The 27154-nt window shown below is 38.9% G+C and overlaps 1 protein-coding gene across 4 annotated transcripts in view; it reads left to right on the top strand.

Moving 5' to 3' along the window:
* The window catches only part of MAST2 (microtubule associated serine/threonine kinase 2), a 192412-nt gene that overhangs the window by 23104 nt on the left and 142154 nt on the right, over positions 1–27154 (top strand). For all 4 annotated transcript variants that reach the window (XM_080623790.1, XM_080623792.1, XM_080623791.1 and 1 more), the window contains exon 3: positions 652–794. In XM_080623790.1, coding sequence (XP_080479916.1) covers positions 652–794 — 143 coding nt within the window. The remainder of the gene's footprint in view (positions 1–651; positions 795–27154) is intronic.

Here is a 27154-nt window from a genome sequence, read left to right as displayed (position 1 = left end):
TTGTTGAGATAGGAACTGCTCTTCTCACTGTGTATGTAGCATGGGAGGTAAGTGTCTACGCTGAGCAGTCTGGTACAAGGGATACTTGGGAAAGCTACAGAATGTTTTGCCTTTAAGCTACTATGATGTTGCTGAAGAGTGAAATTTTTTAGACGGAAAATCTAAATCATAGGCATGAAATCTACTGCTGAATGTTCCAATGGCAGGAGAAAGTGGGGATGTCTGGGTGGCCGAGCCATTTAGGGAATGTCATATTTTACAATTATGAATGCATTTTCATAAGAATTTTTAAAATTAAGAGATTTTGCAACAGTAACGTTTTGTCTCTATAGGAGAAGAAATTGTTTAATTGGCAGCAAATATTGTTTCTTTTTTAAGCTGTGTGAAGTTTAGAAAGGTATAAAGAGAAAAAGTCTGTTTCTACAAGGTTTTGGATTTACCCATTACCTCATAATGTAAGCTAGATTTTTGTGGAGATACTTAGCTGTCAAACATAATGAACTCACAGGTAGTGTGCTCTTACAAGTTCTAAGATACCAAAACCTTTAAATGGCTTTTTCTCCACATGCAGTATTTGTTTTCAGCATTGTATTTTGAATTTGCAAACTTGTTTAAAAACAAGCTGATGGTATTTTGGTTTTGTTTTTAAAGGAAAACAGCTACTTCCTTTATCAAATAGCGTCCACAGTGGAGTGGGGCAGACGGTATGGCAGCCACCTGGAGATACCTCAAACCTGGTCCGCATGAGAAATCAGTCTCTAGGACAATCTGCTCCTTCACTTACTGCTGGCTTGGTGAGTGAGTCTGGGGATATTCGTGATGATTTTGTGCTATAAATAAAAAGTGATGTGATCCCGTGCTTTGGTTTTTACCTTGCTTTCTGTGCTCCCGCTCAGTGAACACAGCATTTTGTTCTTGTGGGCCCGAAAAAGGATAGAGGGTGAATTAGGAGGACAATATATTTGTCCTGCCTTTGCCTAAAAGCAGGAAAAAAATGTGTGTGTAAAGAACAACTTGTTTTTGGGGGGCACTCCTCAGTGCTACTTAAGCTGCCTGATACCTGAAAGAAAAAATACCACTGGAAGCCTGGACACTTACGAGCACGGGAACTTGACCATTTAAAATAAGTTTAATAGGGAAAACCAGCTTTCTGAGTAGCTCCCTCTGCCTGTTCCACTATAAGACAGCTTGGGGATGAAGCTGGAAGAGATAATTGTCCAAGGAATTGAAATGCTGGAGCTGATATCTGCTCTTCAGTGTGGTTTTTCTCTAAAAGATTTTGGTGGAGTAAATGTATGAAGAGAGTAATCTGTACGGGGGGTGTGTGCGTGTGTAAACTCAGGGCTATAGTCAAGACTGAATTGCCAATCTAAAGGAGCGTATTGGTGTTCCTTATCACCTCTAAGTATCTAAAATCACTGAAGTGCAAGAAGAAAATGTAAAAGTAGGAAAAGATAGTTACTTGTGAGCAGTCATATATGCAACAGAAATTGTTGCTAAACACTAGGCTGAAAGCAAAGCTGGAAGCTTTTTACTTTTTGCTGAACTTTCATAGCCTTACCTGTATAACAAGTTTTACTCCAATAAAAAGATTTTGGTATGTGCTGCTTTATAGAGTGTGTAAATTTATATTACATTGTAAGACTGTTCCGAACCAATGAGCCCTTAAGTAAAAGGGTGTGCCTTGGATCTAGCCCTTAGATTGTTAGCCCTTACAATTTTTGGGGGGGATCCTAGACAGTTTGGCACCACCAGGCTATGTAAAGAAACTTAAATCTTCAAAGTTCAAAAGGCCGTGCATTTGTGTTACCATTAATTTTGATTTCACAATGAAGTATTTCTACTCTTAACGTTTTCAGACATGCTACTGTATTGAAATTCTTCTGGTTTAATTGTTTTGTGTCTTAGCTTGGTGCCTGTTTAGCATTTGCCTTAAATTTCTGTTCTTAGCAACAGTTATAATTTGATTATATCAATGGAAAGGGGAAATGCGTAAACTTAGCATCTGAGTATATCATAGAACCATAGAATGGTTTGGGTTGGAAGGGACCTTAAAGATCATCTGGTTCTAACCTCCCTGCCACACCTTCCATTAGACCAGTTTGCTCCAAGCCCTGTCCAACCTGGCCTTGAACTCTGCCAGGGAAGGGGCAGCCACAGCTTCTCTGGGCAACCTGTGCCAGTGCCTCAGCACCCTCATAGTGAAGAATTTCTTCCTAATATCTAGTCTGAATCTACCCTCTGTCAGTTTAAAGTAATTCACTCTTGAAGTAATTCTCTCTTGTCTTGTCACTGCATGCTCTTGTAAAAAGTCACTCTGCAGATTTCCTGTAGAACCCTTTAAGTACAGGAGGGCTGCTCTAAGGTCTCCTGGAGCCTTCTCTTCTCCAGCCTGAACAAGCCCAGATCTCTCAGCCTGTCTCCAGAGCAAAGGTGCTCCAGCCCTTGGAGCATCTTCGTGGCCTCCTCTGGACTTGCTCCAACAGTTCCACGTCCTCCTTTTGTTTGGAGTCCCAGAGCTGAACTCAGTACTCCAGGTGGGATCTCATAAGAGCAGATTAGAGGGGGAGCATCCCCTCCCTCAACCTGCTGGTCATGCTCCTTGTGATGCAGCCAGGATATGGCTGGGTTCTGGGCTGCACGCGCACAATGCCAGCTCCTTTTGAGCTTTGTGTCAACCACTGGCCACTAATCTGATGGGGATTAAGAAAGGTAATAAGTTGAAACACAGGCAGTTGAATGCATTGAAGCTTCATAACTTAAGTTAATGAAAAATAACTGTGCTTTACAACAGAGCATTAATTCTCAGATATTTAATTTGGAATACTAGCTCGTTGCTTAGCAGCGAGCTGAAGCTCTGTTTCCATGCTCCAATTCCGTACTAATACGATGCATTTTCAGTTTGTCATGGCAGTATTTGTGCTGTCTATCAAATGTCCTGATATGAAATGCAATGCCAAGAACTTACTTTAAAATAATGATTTTAAATTCTCTGTTTTCTAATTAAAGCAGAGGAATGCAGCTGTAAATCCAGTATTTCTTCCTCTGTGATGGTGTTCAGTACTGAAGTAGATGTTCCCTTTCGTGTCTCTATAAACTTTATGGTGGGGGCTGTATGTTGATTACATTTTCCGTTAATTAAGCCTAGAAATTAAGAATATTTATAGAAGTGGGCTTCTAAGGCAGTAACTAAAGAGCTGGTCACAAGATGAACACCTAATTAAATGCAGTGAGTCCTGGGATCTTGGAGCTGGTTACATGTTTGCAGCTGTTTTAATATGCTTGTGGTATTGAAATACGTTTCACAAATTAGAATACCAAAAGGTCTCTTGCCAGTATAATTAATCTCCTTTGCAGAATAGCTCTATTAAGAGATGAGTAGGTTCAGTAATGCAGAGTGTCATTTTAATATGCCAGCCTTGATTGCTAGAGCATTTAATTCCTTTATTATTTGTTATAATACAATAGATGGATAGCTAGAGAGAAGTGGGAATGCAGCATGGGAAAGCCAGAATACTGAAAGCTGTGTGCGTTGTTTCTGCTCCCTCTTTTTGGCACCTTAGATATCAGTGGATTTTGCTTTGGTAAATTGCTTTGCTGGCATTCAATAATGTTGTTTTTTCTTTTTTACTTCCTAACTTCTGTTAATCCTAAAAGATTGTTTGCTGTGCTTGAATTGTGTTCTTTTCAATTTTGAAAGTATTTGCAAAGCAAAAAGATAACAATAGCAAATCTATAGAAATTAGTTTGCAGCTTCTGAAGCAAGACTGATAGCTGGGCTAGTTACCAGCAACAGCTCAAGAACTGGAAATACATCAAATTCTAACATGCTAAACTACACAAGCACACTTCATTGTTAGACTAAATCTTTCAGCTTGTACATGTGTGATAGTCTGGATTAATGTGTCTGCATAGCAGTTGCCACTAGATCCTTGACTTGAGAAAGAAGCCAGACAGACTGAATGCTGAGTGCTGTCATTGTAGAATGATAGATGTTGATCTGATCTGTGTGCCTTCTAAATATATGTGAGGATTTCAGAGGATGACCTTCAGTTGATCATGCACTCTTTAAGACGGATGGCTCTGATCCGAGTAGATTGAATTCTGGTGGGGAGCATCCTATTTAAGACTTGTAAATCCCTAGGGATAGCCAAGGAAGTAATTGGAGGAAAAAGACATAAAGCATCATTGTGGGTATCTCAGTGGTGTTTTCTTCTCTCAAGACCCAAATACAGTAAAAACTGGGGGTTCAGGAAGTGTGTATTAATTGTGTGTATAAGGAGCAGAAGGATAATAGTGTGAAAAATCTCTTACGACTTTGGGGGTTTATTTTACCTGAAATCCGGACTGGCAAGCACCCTGCCATACAAAAGAGTTAGAACTGTCAAAGTGCTTAGAAATAAAAAAGCCTCAGGTTTTGAATAATAATCTGGAGGATAGAAAAGCTCAAATGCAGAGTTGAAATTACCAACGATCTGAAGAACTTCCTGTGTTGAGTAACATTGCGCCAGGGACAGTGCACATTCAGCCTGATTTATTCTGATTGTTTAATTCCCTGAAGCCATGTGGATTAGCCAATACTGGGTGGAATAGGTGACGAATAGTCGTCCTCGTGATGGTGGGTCCTAGGCTCTGCAAAGGAGTGTGTGTTGGAAACCTGGAAACTGAGACAGACTTCAAACTGGGGCATGGTATCGTTGATGTCCAACTTGGGGCATGCTTCTTAGATGTAGGAGAAAATATTTACTGCTTATTTTGTAAAGATTTAATATTTTGCTTTTCAAATTTATGTTAGATATACTAAGAATAGAATCAGTTGTATTTACCCTATTACAGGAAGTTTGTGTATGATTTCCCCTGCCCAGGATGCTCTTCATTACGAAAGGATGCGCTTCAAATCTGCATCATTCCTGACTACCAGGAAGAGTGGCTAATGGGCTGCAGATTTAGGTTTGTGGGCAAGACAACATAGGCAGTTCCCTTTACAGTTGGATTTCGCTTTCACATGAATTTATATGATTTTCCACGTGAATTTCTATAATTTTTTGTCATCTGATTGCAGGTTTTTCCACGTAATTTGGTTTCAGTCCCCCCGCCGAGGCCACTGCGGTGCTGTGCTGCCATCTGCTGGCGGCCGGTGGCAGAGTCAAGTGATCCCAGGAGCCGAGTCGCTTTGTGTAAATCGCGCATAGAGATCCTGGTGATCGTTAGTGATTTTCCGATACGGGCACGGCGTTTCTGGGATGATGTTCCACAGTAACCACTCGCTAATAATCTGGCCTTTTTTAGCTGGAGCATGAATTAGCTTCATCTTGTAATGCTATACATGGTTTGCAATATTGTTCTGATGACAGAGAGATGATGGTTGTGCTAGTTAAGAAAAAAATGAAATGTGTATTAAAATTTGAGGCTAATTATACAAATAATTTCTCTGCAATTTTTAGGTCAGAAGTTGTGTTGCCTAACTGCGTTTTGGTCTATGGCCTGCTAGGTGGTGCTGGTGTACTGGAGGACTTAGTATACTGAGCTGCAGTTTTCAACACAAAATCATAGAATGGTTTGGGTTGGAAGGAACCTTAAAGTTCCAACCCTCTGCCACGGGCAGGATACCTTTTATTAGACCACGCTGCTCCAAGCCCCGTCCAGTGCGGCCTTGAACACTTCAAGGAATGGGGCAGCTGCAACAATTACACAACTGCTATAGGGCCAACCTAAGGAAAGAGCTAGAAATACTTTCCTGTAGACTGTAGCTAAAGGAGACCTTAATTCTCTGTCAGTTCAGTACAGAAATTAATAATTCAAAAGGCCTGATGAAGTGCAGCGGAACCAGAAGTTCAAGCTTTTTTGCAGTCTGCTTCGGAACCCCTTCTAGTTATAAAGAAAATTCTGTCTCTGGGTCTCCTTCTTAGTTCCTAGCACTTCAGTGGATTTAATGTTTATTATTTAGGATCTCTTCTTTATGCAAACATCCAGGTGGTGGTTGCTAATCTCACCGAGATGAGGTCTTGGAAGGAATAAAGTGTGCAGTGACCAGCAGGTATCTGACTAGCAAATTAAATACTAGTTTACAAAGCACAGTAGCTGGACTTCCACTGAACTCTCCACCTTCTTCTGCTCCATATGTATGGCAGTGAGGTGAGCACAGAGAGCTGAGACTTCGACCTCCTCACAAAAGAATTAGATGTAAACTCTGCCTTTTTCTTGAAAAATACAATATTATTTGGGGGACAAATCACTAATGCCAGTTGTGCATAGGGCTACTTCCTGCTGATTGACTGGATACTTCCTACAGAAGCAGACATGAATCTGATGAGAAACCTTCATTTACATTTATATCTTCTGAAACACACAGCTATTTTGTCATAGATAACCTTACTTGTAGTCTGTAGTTTAGGTGGTAACATGTTGACTATTTAGATGTTGCTGAATACAGCTGAAAGTGTTCATTAAAGGTGTAGCTGATGAAAGCCATAAATCATTTTGGGGAGTAGAGAATGTTCAATACTTGGCTGTATAGGTGGAATTTAATATTTTTATGTTAGAAAGGCAGAAGATAACAGAAACTGTGATTGTACGAAAAATGGATCTTATTACTGTATGAAGGCTTGGAAATTCCATTTTAAAATAGCAGTTGTAATTGTGATAACCTGGGATGGCAAGGAAGTGGATTTCCAAATTAAGACCACGTGAAGTCTAATTTAGTGCATACTAATTAAAATTTTGCATTTCCTTACGCTGCAGAGTCTATGGGTGAATCTTTAAAGGTTTGGGTTCATTACTAGTTTTGGAAGATGTGGCTATAAGGAGATAGATAGATAGAAGGTAAGTGAAGTTCTTGAACTAAAGCAGTGTCCAGGCTTGTGTTTGTTTGAAGGAACTGGGTTTGAGGAAGAAGTAGGAGCAAGCTCTGGACAGGCAGTTGAATGTGTTGGCATGAGCTGAATGATAAAGCTTGAAAGTAAGAACAAGGAGTTTGGATCTGATGATGCAGAACAGTGAAGAATAAGGCCTTTGCAAAGTAAACAATATTGTAAGCAAACTGCAGCAGAGCTTCTTTGAATGTATTTAAGTATTATGAGCATTGGACAGTGCTTGCACAGACTTACCTTTGTCACAGCTCTAAGGTATCTCTGGTATGAAAACTGAAATGCGTGTACTATATAATTTTGTGTGGTTTTGTGATAGATTCAGGACACTTCCTTCACAGTGGCATTCAAAACTGATAGTCCTGGTAGGTTTTTCACTAGTGAACTTCATTCGGAATAATTCACTTGTATCTGTGTCAAGAACAGCAAATATTTGTGGTAAATTCTGTACTAAAGTTATATTTAATATATAGTGCATATTACTTAAACACTGTCAGCATCTTGCTCTGAAGAAACTTCTGCATATTAAACACACATCTTGCTCTGAAGAAACTTCTGCATATTAAACACAGTCAGCATCGTCTTACTTCGCTTAAGTGAATTCCATTTTGGAGTGGGCTCATTGGCTCAAAGGAGATTTTCATACTTGAAAGAAAATTTGAACACCCTTCTGTGTAACCTGGGGCCTGTCACTGTAGGAAATACGAATTCATAAAACTTGCGTTGTGATAATTGTTAGGCACTAGACTGTCAGTTTGAATGATTGCAGTTCTCATTATCTTCAGATGCCGCGTGTTATTTTTTTTGTCTATGAATATGTTGAATTGATTTTTTGGCACATGCAGTCAGTTCTGTTCCTGACAGCAGCACTATTGTAGGTGTAAAGTGAGAAACTGCTGTAGTGTGCATGGAAAATGAGCTTTTTCGCCTCGGGAGCTGTGGAGAATTTAAGATAAAATATAAAGAATTATTCAGACTGTCTTGATCACAGAGTGTCACTGAGTGGGGCTTTGTTCCATAAGAGTGTTGTTCTTTGGTTCTTACTGACCTCCATGTAAAACCATACTAATGTAGACGATAAAAATTCTGTTTTTTCATTTAAAATAGCCAAAAATTGGCTGGCTTATTTTGGTGATTTTCAGCAGGTATTTCCGTAGAAAGGCACTGTGAGATGTCTGCATTTAGTATTTTAATATGGCTGCCTTCTGTGTCTGTAACACTTCTGGGAACTGTTTCCTAGGATGTGAAAAAGGAGGATCAGTCTTTAAACATGAAATAGTTTATTTGCCTAAGTTCCAAACTACATTGTCCCATAAACGCAAACTGTTTTGAGCTTTGGGACATGTATAAAAATCCCTTTGACTAAACAAAAGCTTTGGGATGCTGTAGGAATCAGTAGCATAATCCTCCATGTTTGGCTGCCAGTTTTTGTTTGGTATGTTTTCCTGTTCTGTATAATTTTGGTTTATTGAAGCTATGCAATATGCCTTTCCAACCATCTAAACAGTTTCAGCTCCAGAGACACAGTGATGGCTTATTTTACCACTTGGAGGAACACAGAAATACAGTGGTTTGTGTACTTCCTCTGAACAGCTGCAGCTCAGAATCTTCCCTGAGTTAATCTAGAGGGTTTATTACTTTGAGATTACTAGAGGGGGAGAGGTGAAATCTTTTGGCAGAGATAAGTGGAGCCTTGTAAGTGAAACACGGTATTAAAGCCTGAGACTTATGCAACAATCCTGATATCTGAACTTTGATAAACTGAGATACAGAGAGGATAAGTAATTTAGTCATCAGTAGAACTGGAAGTAAAGCATAGCTCACAGACTTGCTATAAAGCTCCGTTTGTGAATGCTGGCAAATGTTTGAAGCTCAAATGGACAGTGTTATGAAATAACTTCTTGCAGTCGCTGTATATGGTGTGCCTGTGTCATGCTCTTGTTTCTGATTGTGTTAAAGGTAGTTAGATTTTAAAGTCAATTGTTCAAAAGCCAGGGAATAAATACCTTGATCTTTTAGCTGGCTTTGCTGTGTTATTATTGCTGACCCGAGCATTTTTGCAGGAGTTGTGAGTTTTAAACTCTTCCCCTGGTGGGAACTGCAGAGTCCTTGTACTGTAAGAACACCAGGTATGAAGTCAGAATAACCATTACGCTTGCAAGCTTGATTTAGAGTCGATATCTGTAGTTCTTCCCTCTGTGAACAGACTAGGATAAATAATGGCCAGGCTGTTTTTTCGAAGCCTTATTATAGGAATAGGTGAGGAGAAGTCTTGTACTGTGCCATTTTGGATTGATCAGACTTTTCTTTGCTGAAAGCAGTTGTGGCCAACTACATGTGCATAGTGCAAACTCTGCTGAGAGAGTGCCTTACGTGTTCAAGCCAAACCACCTTACCTAAGCTGTTTTATTAGCAAATAGTATGGAACAACTGACGAGTGCTTCTTGTTTTTGTTATTTAATGCAATGACCACATTTCCATTAAAAATTTAAAATATCTTCTGTGCATCACAAATATAAAATGCTGTCATACTGAGACAGTAGAGTGAGTATGCACAAATGTGTAACTTTTGAATCTAAAGTTACTAGCAAGGGGGAAATGTTTATAATAGAGGATTCAAAGATGTGCAGGGTTTCAGATCTGTCAAAAGGATGTGAAATGTAATTAACCTAAAATAACCTTTAAAATACTGTCTGAGCCTGACAAATTAAATGAGCTGTTGAGATAACTTAATGAGTTTAATTTTATACCTTAAATAAGACCGTATTAAAATCCTCATAATTTTGCTTTGTGACGGAATCCACTGAGACTTCACATTTTCACAGTGACCTCATGGTTCGGTAGCATTGTTGATATATTCGGTGAATATTTGAGAGATAAGGTCTAGGTTAATGGCAGCATTTGTTACTTAAGTGCTTGAAGCCACAAAGCTCTAATTGAACATATGAATGTTCAAACTTCATTATTTTAATGTGGTCACACGGTATAGTGACAGTAAAAGTAGTTATGTGATGAAATCTTGTGGCAGGGTTCATTATTTGCACATGAAAAAAAATCATGTGAAACTAGGATTTAAAATTCTCAGCTTTGCAGTTTAAATAACAAGTGAAACTTAAGGTCCAGCATGATGTCTGTATTTGTCTTCACTCACAATTAGAAAGAAGGGTTGCATACCTTTTGATACAGAGAATACTGCTTTGATTTGTTTATACAAATAAAGTTACAGTGCATACACTGGGGTTTTTTGCGCAAAGTCTTCTAGTTTGTTACAGATTCGTTTCAAGTAGTTAAGTCTGCAGAGGTACTTTTGGCAATTTTACAGCTCCAATTTCCTACATATGGGTAATTGAACTAATTTAATGGATGAGCTGTTGCCAAGGAAAATACATAGCGTGTTTATCGCAGTGTCAAGAATCCAAGGGTTGAAGACAAAGGTCAAAATGTTCATTACTGCTTGCATTTCATCAGTGGTGCTAACCTTGGCTGCTGCTTTGCAGCTCTGCGTACTGTGCTGCTTCCAGTGTGAGCTTTTATGATCCCTTCTGGCCTGTTCTGATGTTCCCAAGCTCTCTTCTTCCTCCTGTGTTCTCCCAGAAGTATCCTTTTCTCTGTGGCTTCTCCTACCACCATGTAACAGGACACCCCCCTGTCCCCCAATGATGAGTTACTGTTTGATGATAGCCAGAGAAGTGGTGAATTCAGACTGCTTTGTGCACAAATATACTTCTGCTGAGACCTCCTTATTCCTTCTCCACTGTAGATTCTTTGGGCTGTGGACTACTGGTCTGGGAATCAGTAGCGTGAAAACCAGAGTTCTGTCTTCTATTACAGTTTTAGTGTTGCTGAAAATTTGCATGGCTCAATTACAGTACAGTTACTGGTTTTGGTACAACCTTTATTTCTGCAGTATGTCCTTTCTAAATGGACGGTGTTCTGAATCTTTTTGATCCCCAAGCTCTTTAACTCTGCTCAAACGACAGTATGCAATATAAAATTAAGTTTGTGGATATTATTAAATCCACTGATAACTATTTGTTTGGTTTTAGGTGAGTTTTGCCTTAAAATTAATTTATCAAATAATTTCTTTCAAAATAAAGTAAAATATAGGGTGTTACGAATTTAAAGCACGTGCATTTCTTATCAAAGAAATTTTACTAGAGCAAAATAGGCTAATGAAATACTCAAAAGTTTGGCAAGAGGAACTGATGAGGGTTTGAAAGGAGAGAGGAACAAATTTTAATATTGCATGCATGCGTAACTGTCTGAATTGAGAGGAAAAGTACCATGTCAACGCTGTCACATTATATTGATCAGGCATCAGCATCAATCCTGATTAAATAGGCAGCTATGTAAAGTGGTATATTTGACGATGACATGTTTATTTTCTATATGATTACGTGCCTGCTGACATGTTTATTTTCTTGACATAATTTAAATACTGTGTTTAAAACGTTGCTGACTGAGAAATATTTGAATACCAGACATAGACAGGGAAGAAAATCATTCCTTCTATGGCTGATATGAACATGTATGAATATCTGGTAATATCTCCAAACAAACCAGCTGATTTATGTACCAACTTAATTCCAAGAGAGCACTCTAATAAGTTCAATGGAATACCTATATATATATGCTAAAAATTATTTAGAAATCAGTTATATATAGATTAAATTTGAAGAGATAATTGCAGCAAATCTTTGTATAAATGAGTGGTATTGAAAACCTTGGGGGACTTTGTTCCTTGTGGATTATTGTCAGACAAACCTGTGGTATCAGCTTCCCTGAGAAATTGTCAAGAATGGATTAAAACCTGTGGGTTCTTGGCCATTAAACTTGCCTCTGCAGTGATGTGATAGATACCCCTTACCATTCTAATTGCTGGATTCCTCTATTTTTCCGTAAGCAAAAGGTAAACTGCTGCTCTTCCCCTTGGCTTACTGTAAATTGTAATAATTTCGAGAGAAAGGTATTGTGGTTCCTACTTCTTTAATGAAGTACCTCAGTGGTACATCCCTTCCATCTGCTATCTGATTTTTCTTTTGTCCCATTATTAACAAGGCTTTTATCATCAAACTTTGCCTGCCTTGTACAAAATCTCCATTTGAGGACAACCGTTAGTAATTCTTAGCTGCATTTTAACTTGCACATCAGGAAACTTCTCTAGTAGTTTGGGGTTCAGAAGTAGGTCATCACAATTTCACATTCTGGAGCAAGCAGTGAAAGGTTGGTTAAACTCCATTTTGTGTTAGGTAAAACGGATAAAGTTGGTTTAACTCCATTACACCTAAGCTTCATAATTGAGCTTATGCTTTCTGTTACAAGCTTTTGTTCTGTGTTGAATCCCTCAGTTCGTTGGTGGAAAGTGTCTAATAGTATTCACTACCCGCAAGTATAATTACTGCATTTTCTACTAAATGTTTTACAGATAATCACTTTAATCCCATAAAATGCTCAAACTCTGACATGGCTCTGCTGAGGGCTGTCTCATTGAATGCAGTTCTGTGTCCCAGTATTGTGTTCTTAAAGTATATGAGACAGGTTAAAGAGGTTGGAGTTGTGGCTGGGTGGTGCTGCATGGCTGAACACCCTCTCCCCACTCCCATTTGAAACAGACAACCCATCAGTGAGCAGCACAGGCCACCAAAGGGTTGAAACTTGGATCTAATTAAGCAGTAGTAATGCGGGGTCCGTATTACCCACTGTATGATAGGGATTGGTGATGGTGACTGCCGTGTGGTGAGGAAGATGGTGCACTGCAGAATGAAATGTTAGTGGAAGACTTAGCATGGCATGTGTCCAGTCCACATTTGAGACATGATGAGAGTAGACTTTCCGTGTTCAGTGACTGTTTCGTAGATCCAAGCTCTAGCAAAAAGCCCATGGGAGGGCAAGTAACGTTGCTTTTATCCTTAGCAGTTCATAGTTCTGGTTTAAAATGTACATCAAAAAGCCACCCTAAAGGCTGAAAGTAGGATATATGTATGCAGAGCTAAAAATAATTAAAACCGCACTAAAGTTGCTGTGAGATTCAAAAAGATGAACTGATTTACAAAGAGGAGCCTTGTTGAAAAGCAAGGAACATCAGCTAAGAGACCTGCATCTTTAGTGTCTCCATGGAACTGACTTAAGGATGTCTTCTGCAAGGCAGACAAATGCAGTGTTCCCCCCTCCTACTCCTGAATAAGAATAAAGAGTGGTTTAAAGGAAAGCTGAGTGGTTAAAAACAGAATAAAAGAGGTTGTTAATTCAGTGAGTAAAAGGAGGTAATGTCAGAGCTTTAAAATTATTCAAAGATGAAGCATATGACCTACTGTTTGTGCTGTACAGCAAGTTGCTTAAAATAGTTTGAGTAGTTGGGGACTGGAAACTGGCAAATGTGGTACCAATATTTAAAAAAAGGATCCAGAAGAGCTCTGTAGAGTTACAGAATTGCAGATGTTCCCTCCATGCTATAGTTGCCTGAAACCTAATTCCTATGAGTGTGATTTACCATTTGGTTGCGTTAACACAGTATTTGAGTAGAGCACCCTTTCCAAATCATTCAGATAACCCTGACAGTGCTGTTACAGTATGTTTGTCATCAGTGGTTTTATATTTGTTTCCAGGTCATCAGTTAAAATCACAGAAGGTTTGGATTGGAAGGGACGTTAAAGCTCATCCAGTTCCAACCCCCTGCCATGGGCAGGGACACCCTCCACTAGACCAAATTGCTCCAAGCCCCATCCAACGTGGCCTTGAACACTGCCAGGGATGGAGCAGCTACAGATTCTCTGGGCAACCTGTGCCAATGTCTCATCACCCTTGTAGTAAAGAACTTCTTCCTGATACCTAATGTTATATGCATCACTTTCCTGTTGACATGGAATGGTCAAATTCAGTAGCAATTCTTCTAACAGCTACTCTTAAAAATTCAGTTGATTGGCAGGTTCTTAACCCAGAAGGTTTTGCTGTTTCTTAGAGATACATTTTCTAAAAATACAGTTTGCAGCCAAGTTAAGAGCTCTGAACAATTTGAAGTCTGATGCCTTCGTGTTTACTTTATCAGCAGAGGCATTAATTTGGACACCCTGACCCTCACCTCCTCCACCCAAAAGCACTGAAGAACTCTTGTGAGAAATTGCAGTGATTTACTTGCAACCTTATTTTTTCATAAAAATCTCAACAACCGAAGTTACTTCACTTTCTCTGTGGAAAAGCTGACACAGGATTAAAATAATTATTTTGCCTAGGACTGATACCATCCTAGCTGCTCCTGGATAATAAACTTCCTGGATAATCTGCTTACTGCTTAACTCTTATTTGCTTGGGCTTTTTTTGACTTTTCCTCTGCTTCCTGTTGCAGAAGAAGCTTTGAAGGCGGTACTGAGGAGGAAAGGGGGCTGCTAGCGTGGGGAAGTTCAGGAGCGCAGGACAAAGGGCTGCAGTAAACTGATAACACTGATGTCTGGTAACTTTGAGGTATATTTAGAATTGTGCTGCTGTTGTGTTTGTGTTTTGTCCATTGCAGCTCACACTTTTCATTCAGTTGCTTTCTACTTCAGTGACTTCAGAAGGAAACCGTAGGAGACAGGAGTTTCTTCAGCTTCTTTACCTATTCTGGAAAGAGCTTCTCCTTCCCTTGAATTCCACCTTGACTGAACAGATTTGTGTTGGGCTATGAGATCATCCTGTCAATATAGGCTTGTTTATGCCACAGCTTTCCAATTTCAGACATCTCCTTTCAATATTGAAACATCCACCTTATGCATCAGCAGTTTATTTTTCAGCATGAACTGTGAATTGCTGCCGGTGATTGCTGGTATTTATTTCTTCTATGAAGATCTAATGTTTTGGTAGAATTGAATTCTCTATTTTCTCATGTAGTTTCCTGCATTAATCAGTTTCCTTCTGGGTCCTGTCAGACTCAGTAGGATACCAGTCTTCTGAGAAGCTTCTTTTGTTGATGCATTTAGAAAAGGCTCTATTTCTTTCATGGAATGAATTTTCTCTAGGGATGCTGCCAAGACTCAGAAGACCAAGAAATCTTATGGCTTTGTATTTGAGTGTAATCAAACTGGCATTCATCATAATTTTGTCTTTTTAGAGCTGGAATAGACTTGTAGATGAATATGTATTTTTGGCATTGGCTTTAACCAGAATTGAAAGTAGTGGTGTAAATGACCGTGATTGCCAGACACTTTGAGCAGTTGTAGGGAGTCAGAGTTCCTGCAATTGTTTCTTCTTTCCTGGTAACTTTCAAGCCAATGGCCAATTTCATCCCAGCTTGAAAAGAAGAAATGTCAAAAATAATTGTTACTGCAATTTTGTAAGAATTGGAACCGAGTAGGAAGCACCCCCTCACATTCTCCCCGAGAGAGACAGTTCATTGTTCTTTGTGGCTTGGCAGCTCTGGTGACACTCAAGTACAAAAGCTCTTGATTAGCTGGGGGAGATGCTGTCTCCAGTTGGGTGGAGGCAACACATGAGGGCCAGGGTTATGTCTGTGAGGACTGTGGAGGGAGCAGGATGACAAAAAGACAAACTTGAGTCCGTAGGAAACTGGATATCTTTAATTCTGTTGTTTGTGGGGCAGCTTGTTTATTTTGCAGTACTCAAAGAATCTGACATCCTTCAGCTTCCAAAACCATTGACGTTAGTGACCTAACTCTGGGCAAGATTGGAGGAGAGCTTTCGAAATGCTTCTTGTCATGGTTCCTTGGTGTCAGTTTGGCATATCACTTTTACTGTGTACGGAATGGTAGGATGCTACCCCAGCAAACTGAAGATTGTTTGACGCGCTGCCTTTGCAGTGTTCTGTGCTTGTCCCAAGCTGAGACTGCTCTGAAAGGGCAGGGAACCCTCACGTTTTGGTTCTGTGTATTGGAATAGCATACTTGTGGCATCATCTGCAGTTCATTTCTTTGCTTTTCACTCCTAAAGACATTAAAAAAATTAGTATTCTACAAGCTTGAAAGAGAGACTATTATCTAATTGGCTTTTGGTTAGGAGGATACTGATTTCTAGGTCAATGTAAAACAAATGAGCATTTAAATTGAAGAGGAGCAGCTGTTCCAAAGCCCCTTTCCACAGTGCTTGGTTTTGTTAAGGATAATTATGTCTAATTTTAAATTATGATAGCTTTGAGTATTGAGCTTTGCCTTGTTACATCCACTAGCTCATTCTCCTTCATCAATAAAAATGTTCCATCATGGAGCTAGGTTTCTGATTGAATTTATTTTTCTGGGCCTTTTGAATTGTGAAGCGAAATGCAGCTTTTAAAGATGGGGTTTTCAACACTTTCATGCCAGTGTTGCCATACTCCCATTTGATTTTTCAGGAACTCAAAACAGATACACTGTTGTCTGATACTGGTGGGGAAAATACATATTTATATAAATATGTAATATTTTTGTTCATCTTTTTAGCTTGAAAATGGAAACAATTAGACTCTAGTGCTGAAAAATCCAAGAAAGCTCTTGTCAGCCCTTGGAAGAACACATATGCTAAAGATGCCGTGTGGATCACATAGTGCTTGTTTCAATTAACACATTGATATTCTCTGTTGGTTCTTGAGACAAAAGCCCAGGTGACAATTCAAATGATGCATGAAAATCATATTCCAATTTTTTTCTGGTAAGCTTAGATTTATTCCTTTTTAAAAGCAAAACCCAGAAGATTTCAACTGCTAAGCTCAGTATTACATTAGTAATTCAGTAGGATGCCTGAACTGTTTAAAGAACATATATTGCAAATATATTGCTGCTCCAGTGAAGCACAGTTGTTTTTATGAAATGTTTGTTGCTGGACTTGCCAGTGTTGTAGCGTCATGCATAGGAATTGTGTGTTTGAGTTTAATTTGGAATAAAATGTATCTATAACTATCAAGATAAAATAGATATATTTTGCATTTAAATTTGAAATACGAGCATTTTTTTTTACCTGCCAATTTTATGGAAAAAGGTTGTTTAAAGGTGCCTTTTAAAATAATGAATGTCATACTTTCCCACTGAGAAATAGTATTTGAGGCTTTAAGTCAACATCTCTTACAGTCGTTTGTTTCTTCTACCCAGACTAAATGTAATAGGTTCTGTTAAACAAAACCAAAAAAGTTTGAGAGATTGCCAAATTATTACAATGCACCTGTGGGTTTTGGAGGAAAAATAACTTTCCTATTAAAAAAAAAAGGCAAACCAAAAACCAAAGAGGAGAACTTATAAAAATGGGAAGTCTGACAGAGATCCTGGAGGAGAGGAAGAATAAAAAAGAAGGTTTGTCCCTGCACTGTAAGTCTTTGAAAGCCTGAATGAGTTTATTCTTGATCTTTTTTTTCCTGGTTTGGTGGATGAATGTTGGGAAAAGGGATATCTATTAAAAACAACTCGCTTTGAAACGTCTAGCATTTTAAGTTGCGAGAAATGAATAGCAAAATTTTGTCTGAGACCAGAAAAGGAAGAATAAAATCTGTCAGAATCCATTGGCAAAAACCCCTGCTGTGAGATGTCTCCTTAGATATCAATGTAAGCTTAGTGTGGAATAGACAAGTTGAGTAGAGGAGAGTAAAACTCTCTAGCTCCAAATATTTTGGCTTATCATCTGCAAGTGTTAATTTCGAAGGCGGTGTTTGAATGTATATCATGTTGGTCTTAAGCTGGCAAAATAGTGCCATTTTTGGAGACTTGTCCAAGCACTTCAATGTCAGCTGGAAACCATGGTAAAATTCAAGGTATATTGAAATGAATTGCACATGCGTTAAGTTGGAAAAATATATTCAGTGCTGTAGCATAATAATTAAAGAAAAATCAGTTGTTAACTTTTATGGTTTTTTCCCAATGAGTATGTCTGACTTTCTAATTCATTATTTCTAAATGTTACGCTAGTGCAATAGAAGAGGTTCCTCATTCTGCGAAGCACCAAGTGTTTAATCTGAAGAATTGAGTGTCTAAAATGACAAATATCCTATAGATAGAACTGAGAGGGAAAATACAGTGAAATGCAGCTTGGCATAGTCTCATACCTCTGTGGTTTTCAAGAAAACCTCTCTAACTCTGTAAAGGGAGTGCTGTCTCTATGTAAAAGTTATCTAGCTTGTACCTGAAGGTTAAATCTGGCTTCATTGATGAAGTAAGAATTGGAAGCAGAAAAGTTTGGGAAGAGTTTGGAGAAAAGGCATTTATGTGTACGGGAACCACAGCTGTGTGGTGAGGCTGCAGGAAGAGTGCTGCTAGCCAGGAGCGTGGAAGAGGATGGTGAAGGAGATCCTATGTATAGTAGAATTTTGGGGGTGTATCTCTGTGTGTTTGCATGAGATGAGATCCGTCTGTGATATGTAGCTTTTATTGAAACAGTTTCTGTGGCAAAATAGCTTCTGGGCTAACTGGGTTCATGATGACTTTTCTGTGGAATTGTTGAAGCTATAGGTTTTGTTGCTTCTATAAACTTTTCAGTATATACCAATACTTTCTTTAGAGAAACACGAGTTGGTATTGGGTCCTTGAGCTTTGCTTTTGTTGCCATTCTGCTTAGAGGCATTCGCTGCTGATGCTTAACTCCTAATCAGTTTTGCCTGTTCCCCTTGCCCTTAGTCATCGTGCTTGTAGTGAGTGTGGGTAATGCCCTTCCCAAATCTTCGTTCGCGAAGCCAAGCCATCAATCAATGTGTAAAGTGTGAGGGTTGTCTTACAATAAAGTAAGAGAATCCTTATTTTGGTAATGTCATCTAAATGTTTATTAAACAGACATGACGTTTCTTCCGGTTTAAATTCGCAGCATATATTGAAAGAGACCCTGCCTGTTGAAAAGATTGTTTCTTTTAAAAATGGCATTTGAAATGTAGCATCAGAGAAGTTAGTTTCTGTTCTGTTCTAATGCCAGTTTAACTCCAGAACAAGAATGTTTGTATAGTGAATTCAGCATCTTCTGTAAATACTTTAATTTGAGGATTCCTTTCCAAAGGTGTTAGCTTTTGAAGGGGCCTGAGCCAAGGAACTTATTTCTGCCTGGAAGCCGGTGTCTCTTCTGAGTATACCTTCTCTGGTACGGTATGAAAGCAGTCTGTAGATGAATGAACTCTTTCCTCCACCCTTGTCGACAGCAAATTTACATTTGTATGGAAGATTAGTGGGTGTGCTGCCTCTCATAATGCATTGAATGTGGGGGATGGGGCAGCCTTGCCCAGGAGTCTAAACCTAACAAACTGGAAACGGAAAATGCCCTGCGGAAGCCTGATATTGCGTAAACCCTTGAGGATTTTAGACTTCTTTTCAGCATTTCTTCTCCCTGGGACCAAGCCTCGTAAGCAGAGCTTGTTGTGGTTCAGAATGAGCTCCCATTGGAGTTCGTTGTTAATGCAGGGCTTTGCTCCAAAGGAATCAAGATTCCGTTATCAAACGGAATCTTGTAAATAGGCAAGAAATCCAGAAGAAATCCAGACAAGCTGTCAGGCGAGTTTCCTTAGCTTGACTGCCAAGTTACCTCATCAGCCTTCCTTGTTTCAGTAGTCTGTTAGTTTATCTCAAAGGGACACGTTTTTAAATCTCCAGATAAACATAGCTTGATCCAAATAAATAAAACCCCTCCAAACACTTAAGTTTCAGATTGACAGCGAAACATTTGGCTCATTTGGGTTGCAGAGACGAATGTTACCAAAGGCTTATAAAAAAATTCCACTGAAATTGTCAGCTGATGATCTTTTGAAAAGCAATCTTTTTTCCCAGCAGACAACATGTTATATAAGGAAATGTTATATCTTTAAGGTTTGCCACGGCTTGATGTTCTGTTGCCTTTAGTTTTGACTAAATACAGTAAGAAATAAAATGAATTCTGAATCATGAAAAATGTGATTTTGAATCTCAGTATTTTAGATCAGTTGGTCAGAAAAGTTTCTTGATAATAAAAACATGCAATAAAAACCATTGCATCTGGTTGCAGACAATTAAGAAGCTGTTGGGTTTTTTAATCTGATTTTTGGGTGAGAGTACTCATCACTGGATCATCCTTTACCATGTCTCCCATGCTGGGGTCCCAGTTCTGTGGATCAGCTTTCTGGTGTTTCTGTAGTCGATACTAAATATCACAAGTGGCTTAATACCTTTTATAACTTGGCAATGTAAGTGGACTTAGACCTCTAGTGTTATGAGTTTGCGTGTGAGAGAGGTGCGCGGATATTGGATTCACTTAACCTGTGCTAGAGAGTACACTATTTTTTTGTATCCACAATTTAATGGTTTGATTGCTAAGATAACCTTTACTGGTTTTGGCTTTTTTGGTAGCGGTAGGTTTCCATTCTGATGCAATGGTTTAGATCACAAAAGATGGCAGGATGCAGTGCCAAAAATGTGAACAGACTGGGAAGTCGTAGCAAAATGAATGGCTTTCTTCTTCATATTTTACGTAATTCTTAGTAAACTGCATGAAACATTTTCCATGAATGTTGAGTGATTCCTGAAATAATGCCTCATTTCAATATCAATTTAAGGTACGTAGAAGGTATTTTATGTTCAGCATAGATAGTACAAGCAAACTAAACACAGCTCAAAGATGAGCCTTGTGATTCTACACAGATATGTCTTTGTGCCTATGTGTATGTGCACTCTAATACAGTAGATAGACTCCTTTCTTATTATCCCCCTTTGCAGTTGCTTTGGTTATTAGAAAATGTGAGTAATAGGGTTATTCACAATTTCTCAGTTATGTTTTCATAAAATGTATTGTACATAGAAACAGTCAGCTACTCCATAGCAAGCCCCTGTGGTCATTGCTTTCATGTCTGTGAAATCAGTACGCCTTTGGTCATCTTCCGCTGATGCTATTTGAAAACCTGTGGGCAGCAGAATAACTGAAAGAATTGTTGCTTCGATTGTGCTGAAGTTAACAGATGGCAAAGTCCGGTCATCTTCAGGCAGTCATTGGAACTGTTCTGACCTCTCAGATTTTAATTCTGTAAGACAGAGGAGTAATAGATTTTGGTAGCAGGCGGTGGGATGAGGTCTGAATCAGCATGGGTGAAATTTCATGTTATCAACAGACATGAAATGCTGACCTATATCTAAGAACAAGCCTCTCCTAGAGAGGTAGGGTTGGTTGCTGTCTAGTGTGTAAGGAGTAGAATTCCAGGTATATTCTTAATATTCTTGGTTATCTTGTCATACTTGTGGTCTTTCCTGTGTTAATTAAAGGAAGTTGAGTTACTAACGTCTTCTGACTCTCATACTTTCCTACCCCGAAAACGTCTCTTTGGCTCTTTGCAGTTTATCAGCATTCATCTTGAAATACAGGTAGCAGATGTGATTTTCCGTAGTGATTTCATCAATACCGCAAACAAAGACAGTATCACTCATTTATAACTTGAGTTCTTTTGGTCTGTTCAGGGCTTACTTGAACTGTTACAGCTGTAACGCTGAGAATTATTTTTCAGCTTACAGTTTCGCTGTTACCCCTAGTTCCTTTGTAGGGCTGATGCCCTTTAGAATGGAAGACACTGTTGTCTTCAGTGACATTACCTTTGTACTTTTTACCTAAATAAAACCAGAATGATTATACTGAATGAGTCCATTAGCTTATCTCTGCTAGCAGCTGATAGCAGGTGTCTCAGGCAGGGTCTCTTCCCAGAACACTTGCAGCTGTTTCTGACTTTGGATCGTCTTCAGTGTATTTTCCTCTTATAAGAGTTCTTGGCAGATTCTTCAATGAATTTGTCCAAAGGCTTTTAGCTGTGTTCATGATTTCCCCACCCTCCTCCCACCCCGAGCCTTTTACAGCAAGAAATAGCCCAACATGACTATTGTATACAGCAGTACTTCCTTTTGTTTCTTTGGAAATTGCTCTTAGCCTCATTTAATCCATCCCAGTATTGGCAAGCTGGCAGGCTATCCTTCCCTTCTTACCAGGCTAACCATTGCAGGAATATACCTACTGGAAGTTCATGTCTCTTTCCATTTCATGATGTCTTCAAATCAAGATTGAATAGCTTTTTCAGAGAGAGAGCTGCAGACAAACAGGGATGGCTTGGATTTTGTCCAAATGATCCCAATACCACACTACCCTTTCTCGTTTCTCATTGCTGCAGAGGAAAAACCCAGGATTTTTCCAGTTTTGTTAATTTGATGGAGGAACAAAAATTGAGTTTGAGCTTACTGAAGTTATTGGTGAGCAAACTTTGATCTCCCTCTTTTTATCCCCCTTCCTTTTTATTTTACTTTGTTTAGTGAAGTTGAGTGCTAAGGTAGATGCTTTAATTCTTAAAAGATTCAAATATTATATGACCTGCTTATTTTGATTTTTTTTTCTTCTGCTAAACAGATATTTTATTAGGCCCTTTTTAAATGTTGCCTACATTTGAAAACTGAGAAATTTGTTCTATGATTATAAATGGTAGAATTCTATTTCCTGTAATTCAGTTTCTTTAATATCTTTCAGTAATATATCTTAGTGAAATGTCTTATACAAATACATTCTCATCTTTCACTGGAGACTTAACCTGCAGACCTTTTAGGATATTAAAACGAATGTCTACAGATGGCGTAATCTCTTGATGAAATGGGAGATAAATTTTTAAAGGTAATATTTTGTAAGAAAAAATTTCCATGTCAGAGAGTTGCTTTTTTTCTCCTTAGCTTCATTCAGTTTGATGCTAGGTATTCTCTCCCACCCTCTTTCATCATTGCTTTTCTGTGGTAGATTTTTGTAGAAGGAAGAAAAAGGGAGAGTGGGTGAGTGTTAACAGTTAAATGGGAGGGGAGAAAAGGTGCTCACCACTTTCAGGATCTTTTTGGTGGTGTTTTTTTATCTGACATTTAAATAAGGATTGTTTGCTCAGAGGGAAGGGAAAGGGAGAGGGAAGCTAGAGGAAAAACCATGCCTGCCTTTTTGCAGCAGCCCTGATTGGCTTCTCTACCCCAGAAACTGGGGAAGTGTGGCAGGCAGCCAATTTGAAAGCATTCTCCCCAAGAAAGCTTGAAATTTGGAAGAGAACAGATGATTCTCATGGTATTTTGAGTCTCGTGCCAGCCTCAATCAATTATAAGTCACTTGTGAAGACATTTTGAGAATTGGCAGTGTCTGAGTAATAAGGTAAATAATCCAGGAAGGAAGGATTAGATGTGTATGTGCTAATGAGAATGTTTTCACTTATGTTATAGAAATAAGTGGGGTGTATGCTATTGTTATCTGGCTTAAATGTTTTCATTTAGTGGCTGTTTTAGGAGGAAAATGCGAATGGTATTGGATAATTGCTAAGTTTCCTGGATTCCTCCCACAGCGTATGTTGTTTAATGCTGGTGGCCTTAGTCAGAAGAGGGTGATCAATGACCCAGCTAGTGCATGGTCTAATGTAAACATTCTTAAAATCTCTTATAGAGTAAAATAAACTGCAGAATGCATGTAATATATCTGAGTATGCATGCCACTGTTTTGTTTCTGTGGGATTTTTTTAAAAAGTGAAAAGTAGCATTTGTTTGACACTAATGTCTGGTAAGCGGAGTTATAGTCTTTGGTATATTTGTCTGCAGAAGCTTATTTGATGGTAAAATACAGGAAGCAATACTGAAATGCATCATGAATGTTCCCACAGTGGAGGAATATGATCATCTTATGTCTCTGTTTGCTTTTAAACCGAGCTTTACCTGTATTTTAATGTTGCTGTTCCCACTTGTGACATACTCATAAGTTCTCATGCAGAGTTTTGTGCACAGCTGAATGTTTTCCAGTTCTGTTTGCAAAAGAAGATACTGTTCCTTTAAAATCGAGTGGTTCATTGAGTTGTTTTTACTAGCGCGCTGCTTTTTATATGGTACAGTATACTCCATGCAAATGAGCTGCCTGCTCAGCCTCTGTGCGGCTGCTTGCCCTCTTGGGGAGCTCACAAAGACTCTGCAGACCTAATTCAGCATTCACTTGTTTAAAACGGCAGATGGAAGGAGGTATCGGCAAGATGAGGATTTATTAGCTGCGCACAATAAAAGACCACACTCGCTCCGCAGAGGATCAGAAAAAGCCTGGTGAATGGGATTGAGTTGTATCTGCTTTCAGCTGACTTTACAGTGATGTGTTTAGCTCATGTGACTCGGTCACTTAGTATGAAGATCAGCTAAAGATTTCCATGTAAATACCTATTCCTTTAAGCACCATCAACCTGTGTGCTTGCGTTGAGACTTTTTTTGGTTTGCAGCTGTCATAACTGTGGGAACAGGAACACTTCATCAAGCTGTGGTAGGCAGCCTATGGTCTGGGCTCTTGCTGTTGTTGCATTTGCACACTTCAGGATGTCTGGCTGAAATCACCTCATAAACACAGCTCTTGATGAAGTTTGATTTCTTTTATAGCTCTTGTGAAATCTTTCAGAAGCTGAGGTTAGGTTCTTTTTAAATACAGTATATATATTCCGAAGTTACAGGCTCTTCCTATGCTTTATCAGGAGATGAAATCTGTTGCTTTAGCTTTCTGCTGAAAAGCTGAAGGTCATTGCGGCAGTAGGTTGTGCATTATATTTGTGATGTTTCCTTCTTTCCGTTCTGATATAGAAAGAGCATCTGTAGGACAAATGCTCCCTGACATGCTCGGTAGTTTAAGTAATACTGGGATGAGCACACCTAGATTTTTGGTTTTGGTGAAGTGGTGTTTGGTATAGCTAGAAGCATTAGCATTGTTTATTTTTCAGCACAGGCTCTATGCTCGTATTTTAAAATGGGATTGGGATAACATTCATAAAGGAGCAAATCCTTTTTTGACCTCACTGGGGTGGTCTCTTTGAGGGTAGCTGGAAAACAGAAACTGCAGGACAGCCTGAAAAAGCCTCAGCTGAACTGTGCTTTTGCTTTCTTTTTTTTTGCCTTTTTGCTATGGGTGATGGTGAGGGAAGGGCTTAAGACAGGTCTGTCAGTGATGAATAGATGGATGAATTCTTAAATGTTCAGAACTTGCAACATGTGTTCCAGACCCTTCAGCATGTAAGAGTCGCAAGATCTCAGCAACGAGCTAAAGAATGTGCCGTGTCTGCTGCGTATGAGAAGGGGACCAGCATACCTCAGAGATAGCAGGAACAAAGAATGTGTGACAGTAGCTGAAGAATCTGACAGTCGCTTGGGCATACAAAGGAGTAAAGGAATCTTTCAGAATTTGGGAAAATAAACGTCTTTTCCATAGGGAGGTTTTTCTGTATTTTAGTGCTGTACCGTGTGTGTCCACAGAATTGATTTTTTTAGTTAAGTGTGACCGTGTGTTTTCTAAAGGAAATGTGACCTGGATTTTGTGAGCTTATTATAAACAGTAAATGAAGGCAGCTGTTGTAGTTTACTGATCCCTTATAACAGCTCAAGTAAATTGAAATAAAGCAAAAATATGCTTGTGTGGGTCTGAATTAAATGCCACTCTTCGGCCTTACACGGAGTCATGGATTATTATATTTTTCTAGACTGTTGTGTGTATGAGGGGAGTGAGACATCCAACCTTGGAAAGATTTAGGAAAGTCGAACAGATTTTTCCCAATGTGACCTGCTAAATCTGCCACAAAGGAGGCAGGCAAAATTGCGTACAGATAGTCAGAGACCGCGGCTGCAGCTCTTCATGACAGGCAAGTGAAAGACCACGTCCTATTTTTAGCAAGTGGACGGAGGGGGGGTGGGAGGGAGAGAAAAGTTTGAAAATAATGGACTTCTTTAACAGTTGGAGAGCAAAGGCAGAAGCGAACGAGCTTTAGCAGGGATTTGTGATCAGCTGAGTCGAAATATGGATGATTCAAGTATTCTTCGAAGAAGAGGGCTGCAGGTAAGTGCAACTTCAGGATCCCTTTTTTTTCCCCTTCCTGTTTGCAATGTCGATGGTCTCATAGAATTGCTGACAGTCTTTTGAAGTAAATCAGGTTGACCGAGTACGTAACAGTGCTGCTAGAATCTGAGCTTTTCTGTTTTCACCAGTGTTTTATTAATTAAAGAAAGGATTTTGTATAAAGTAGCAAAACACAGTTTGTTATTTTTTTGATGCATACCCAGTAGTCTTGTGAATATTGTTACGGAAAGAAGTGAAGTCTGAACTAGGAGGCTTACCTTATTTTTGAAACTTCACTTTACCAGAGACTCCTAAAAATCTGTTAGGTGACTTTTCAGACTTGCCTTAGAGTAGCCATTTTAGTTGAGCATTATTTAGAAATCAAATGTCAAAGCAGAGTGAATATTCTCAGTTATTTTAGAGCTATGCTTCTTTATTACTTCAAATGCACAGAATGCAGTGGTGCAATGCCAATTATATTTATATTTTATTTTCACCAACTATCAAGTTGAAATGAATATTTCTGCAGTTTGTTTTGAACTTTACATACTAGTGAGGTTTTATTTTTGTAGTGGTGCTCTGGAAGCTTTATTCAATTGCAGTAGTATGACAACAGTTGTAATCTGTGTTAGAGTCAGTCGTGTATGATGACTGAACTTAATTCTTAAGGAGTAAACCAGCTGGAAGTGAGTGAGCTCCAGAATCTTGTGTGAGCTGGGCATGAAATAGATTTTTTTGCTTGAAAGCATTGTATTCCTTTTTTTCTTTTGCATTGTAGTGGGATATAGCCTATTACATACTTGCTAGCACAAGTAATTGTTTGTAGACCATGAACCTCGCCTATTAAACAATAGGACAGGCATGGTTAATTTAACTTCCTTTGAGGAAAACAAATGTACCACTTTAGCATACTACCATTCATACTTTACTGATGCTTTAAGGCAATTGCAGAGCAATTGTTGCATTCTCTGAATATGTTCTATGTCTCACCTTTTTATATTTTGTGTAAATTTTGGTTTTTTTTCTTTGTGCCAGCTTAATATAACTGAAATAGCTTGACACATTGTGCTGCATATACAGGGGTGACTGTGTTATGATAGTATATTTGCTCATCATAAAATTAGCTGGGTTTAATTTTTGTATAGCTGAGTGTATAGGTATGCAGTATATAAGTAAGATTGGTTTTGGATAAACTGATACTCATTTTTAATATATTTAACTATATATTAGTTGGAACTTCATAATCGAGAAACCTGTTTCTGACCACAGATGACCAGAATTTTTCAAGCCCTATATACTGATTGTTTAGAGCTTTCCTGAGCTAAGAATTTCCCTGGGATGTTGTATCTCTTTGACGTGAAGGGGAGTGGTTTTTGCAGTGATGCTTCAGGGCAGTGTTGGAAAAGGAAGGGAGGTTGAAGGAGCCCAAATGTCTCCTAGTGTCAGCGGAAGACATACTGGGAGTGAGAATGAATTTCCCTGGTTTAACTGTGTAGTGTGGTAGGCTTTGATAATTTTAGTAGTCTTGAGTATTTACTGTCTGTATGCGG

The sequence above is a fragment of the Psittacula echo genome (assembly GCF_963264785.1).
Source record: "Psittacula echo genome assembly, chromosome: 7".
NCBI lineage: Eukaryota > Metazoa > Chordata > Aves > Psittaciformes > Psittacidae > Psittacula > Psittacula echo.
Note: the sequence above shows the minus strand (reverse complement) of the source record. Positions and strands in the feature narration are given on the sequence as shown.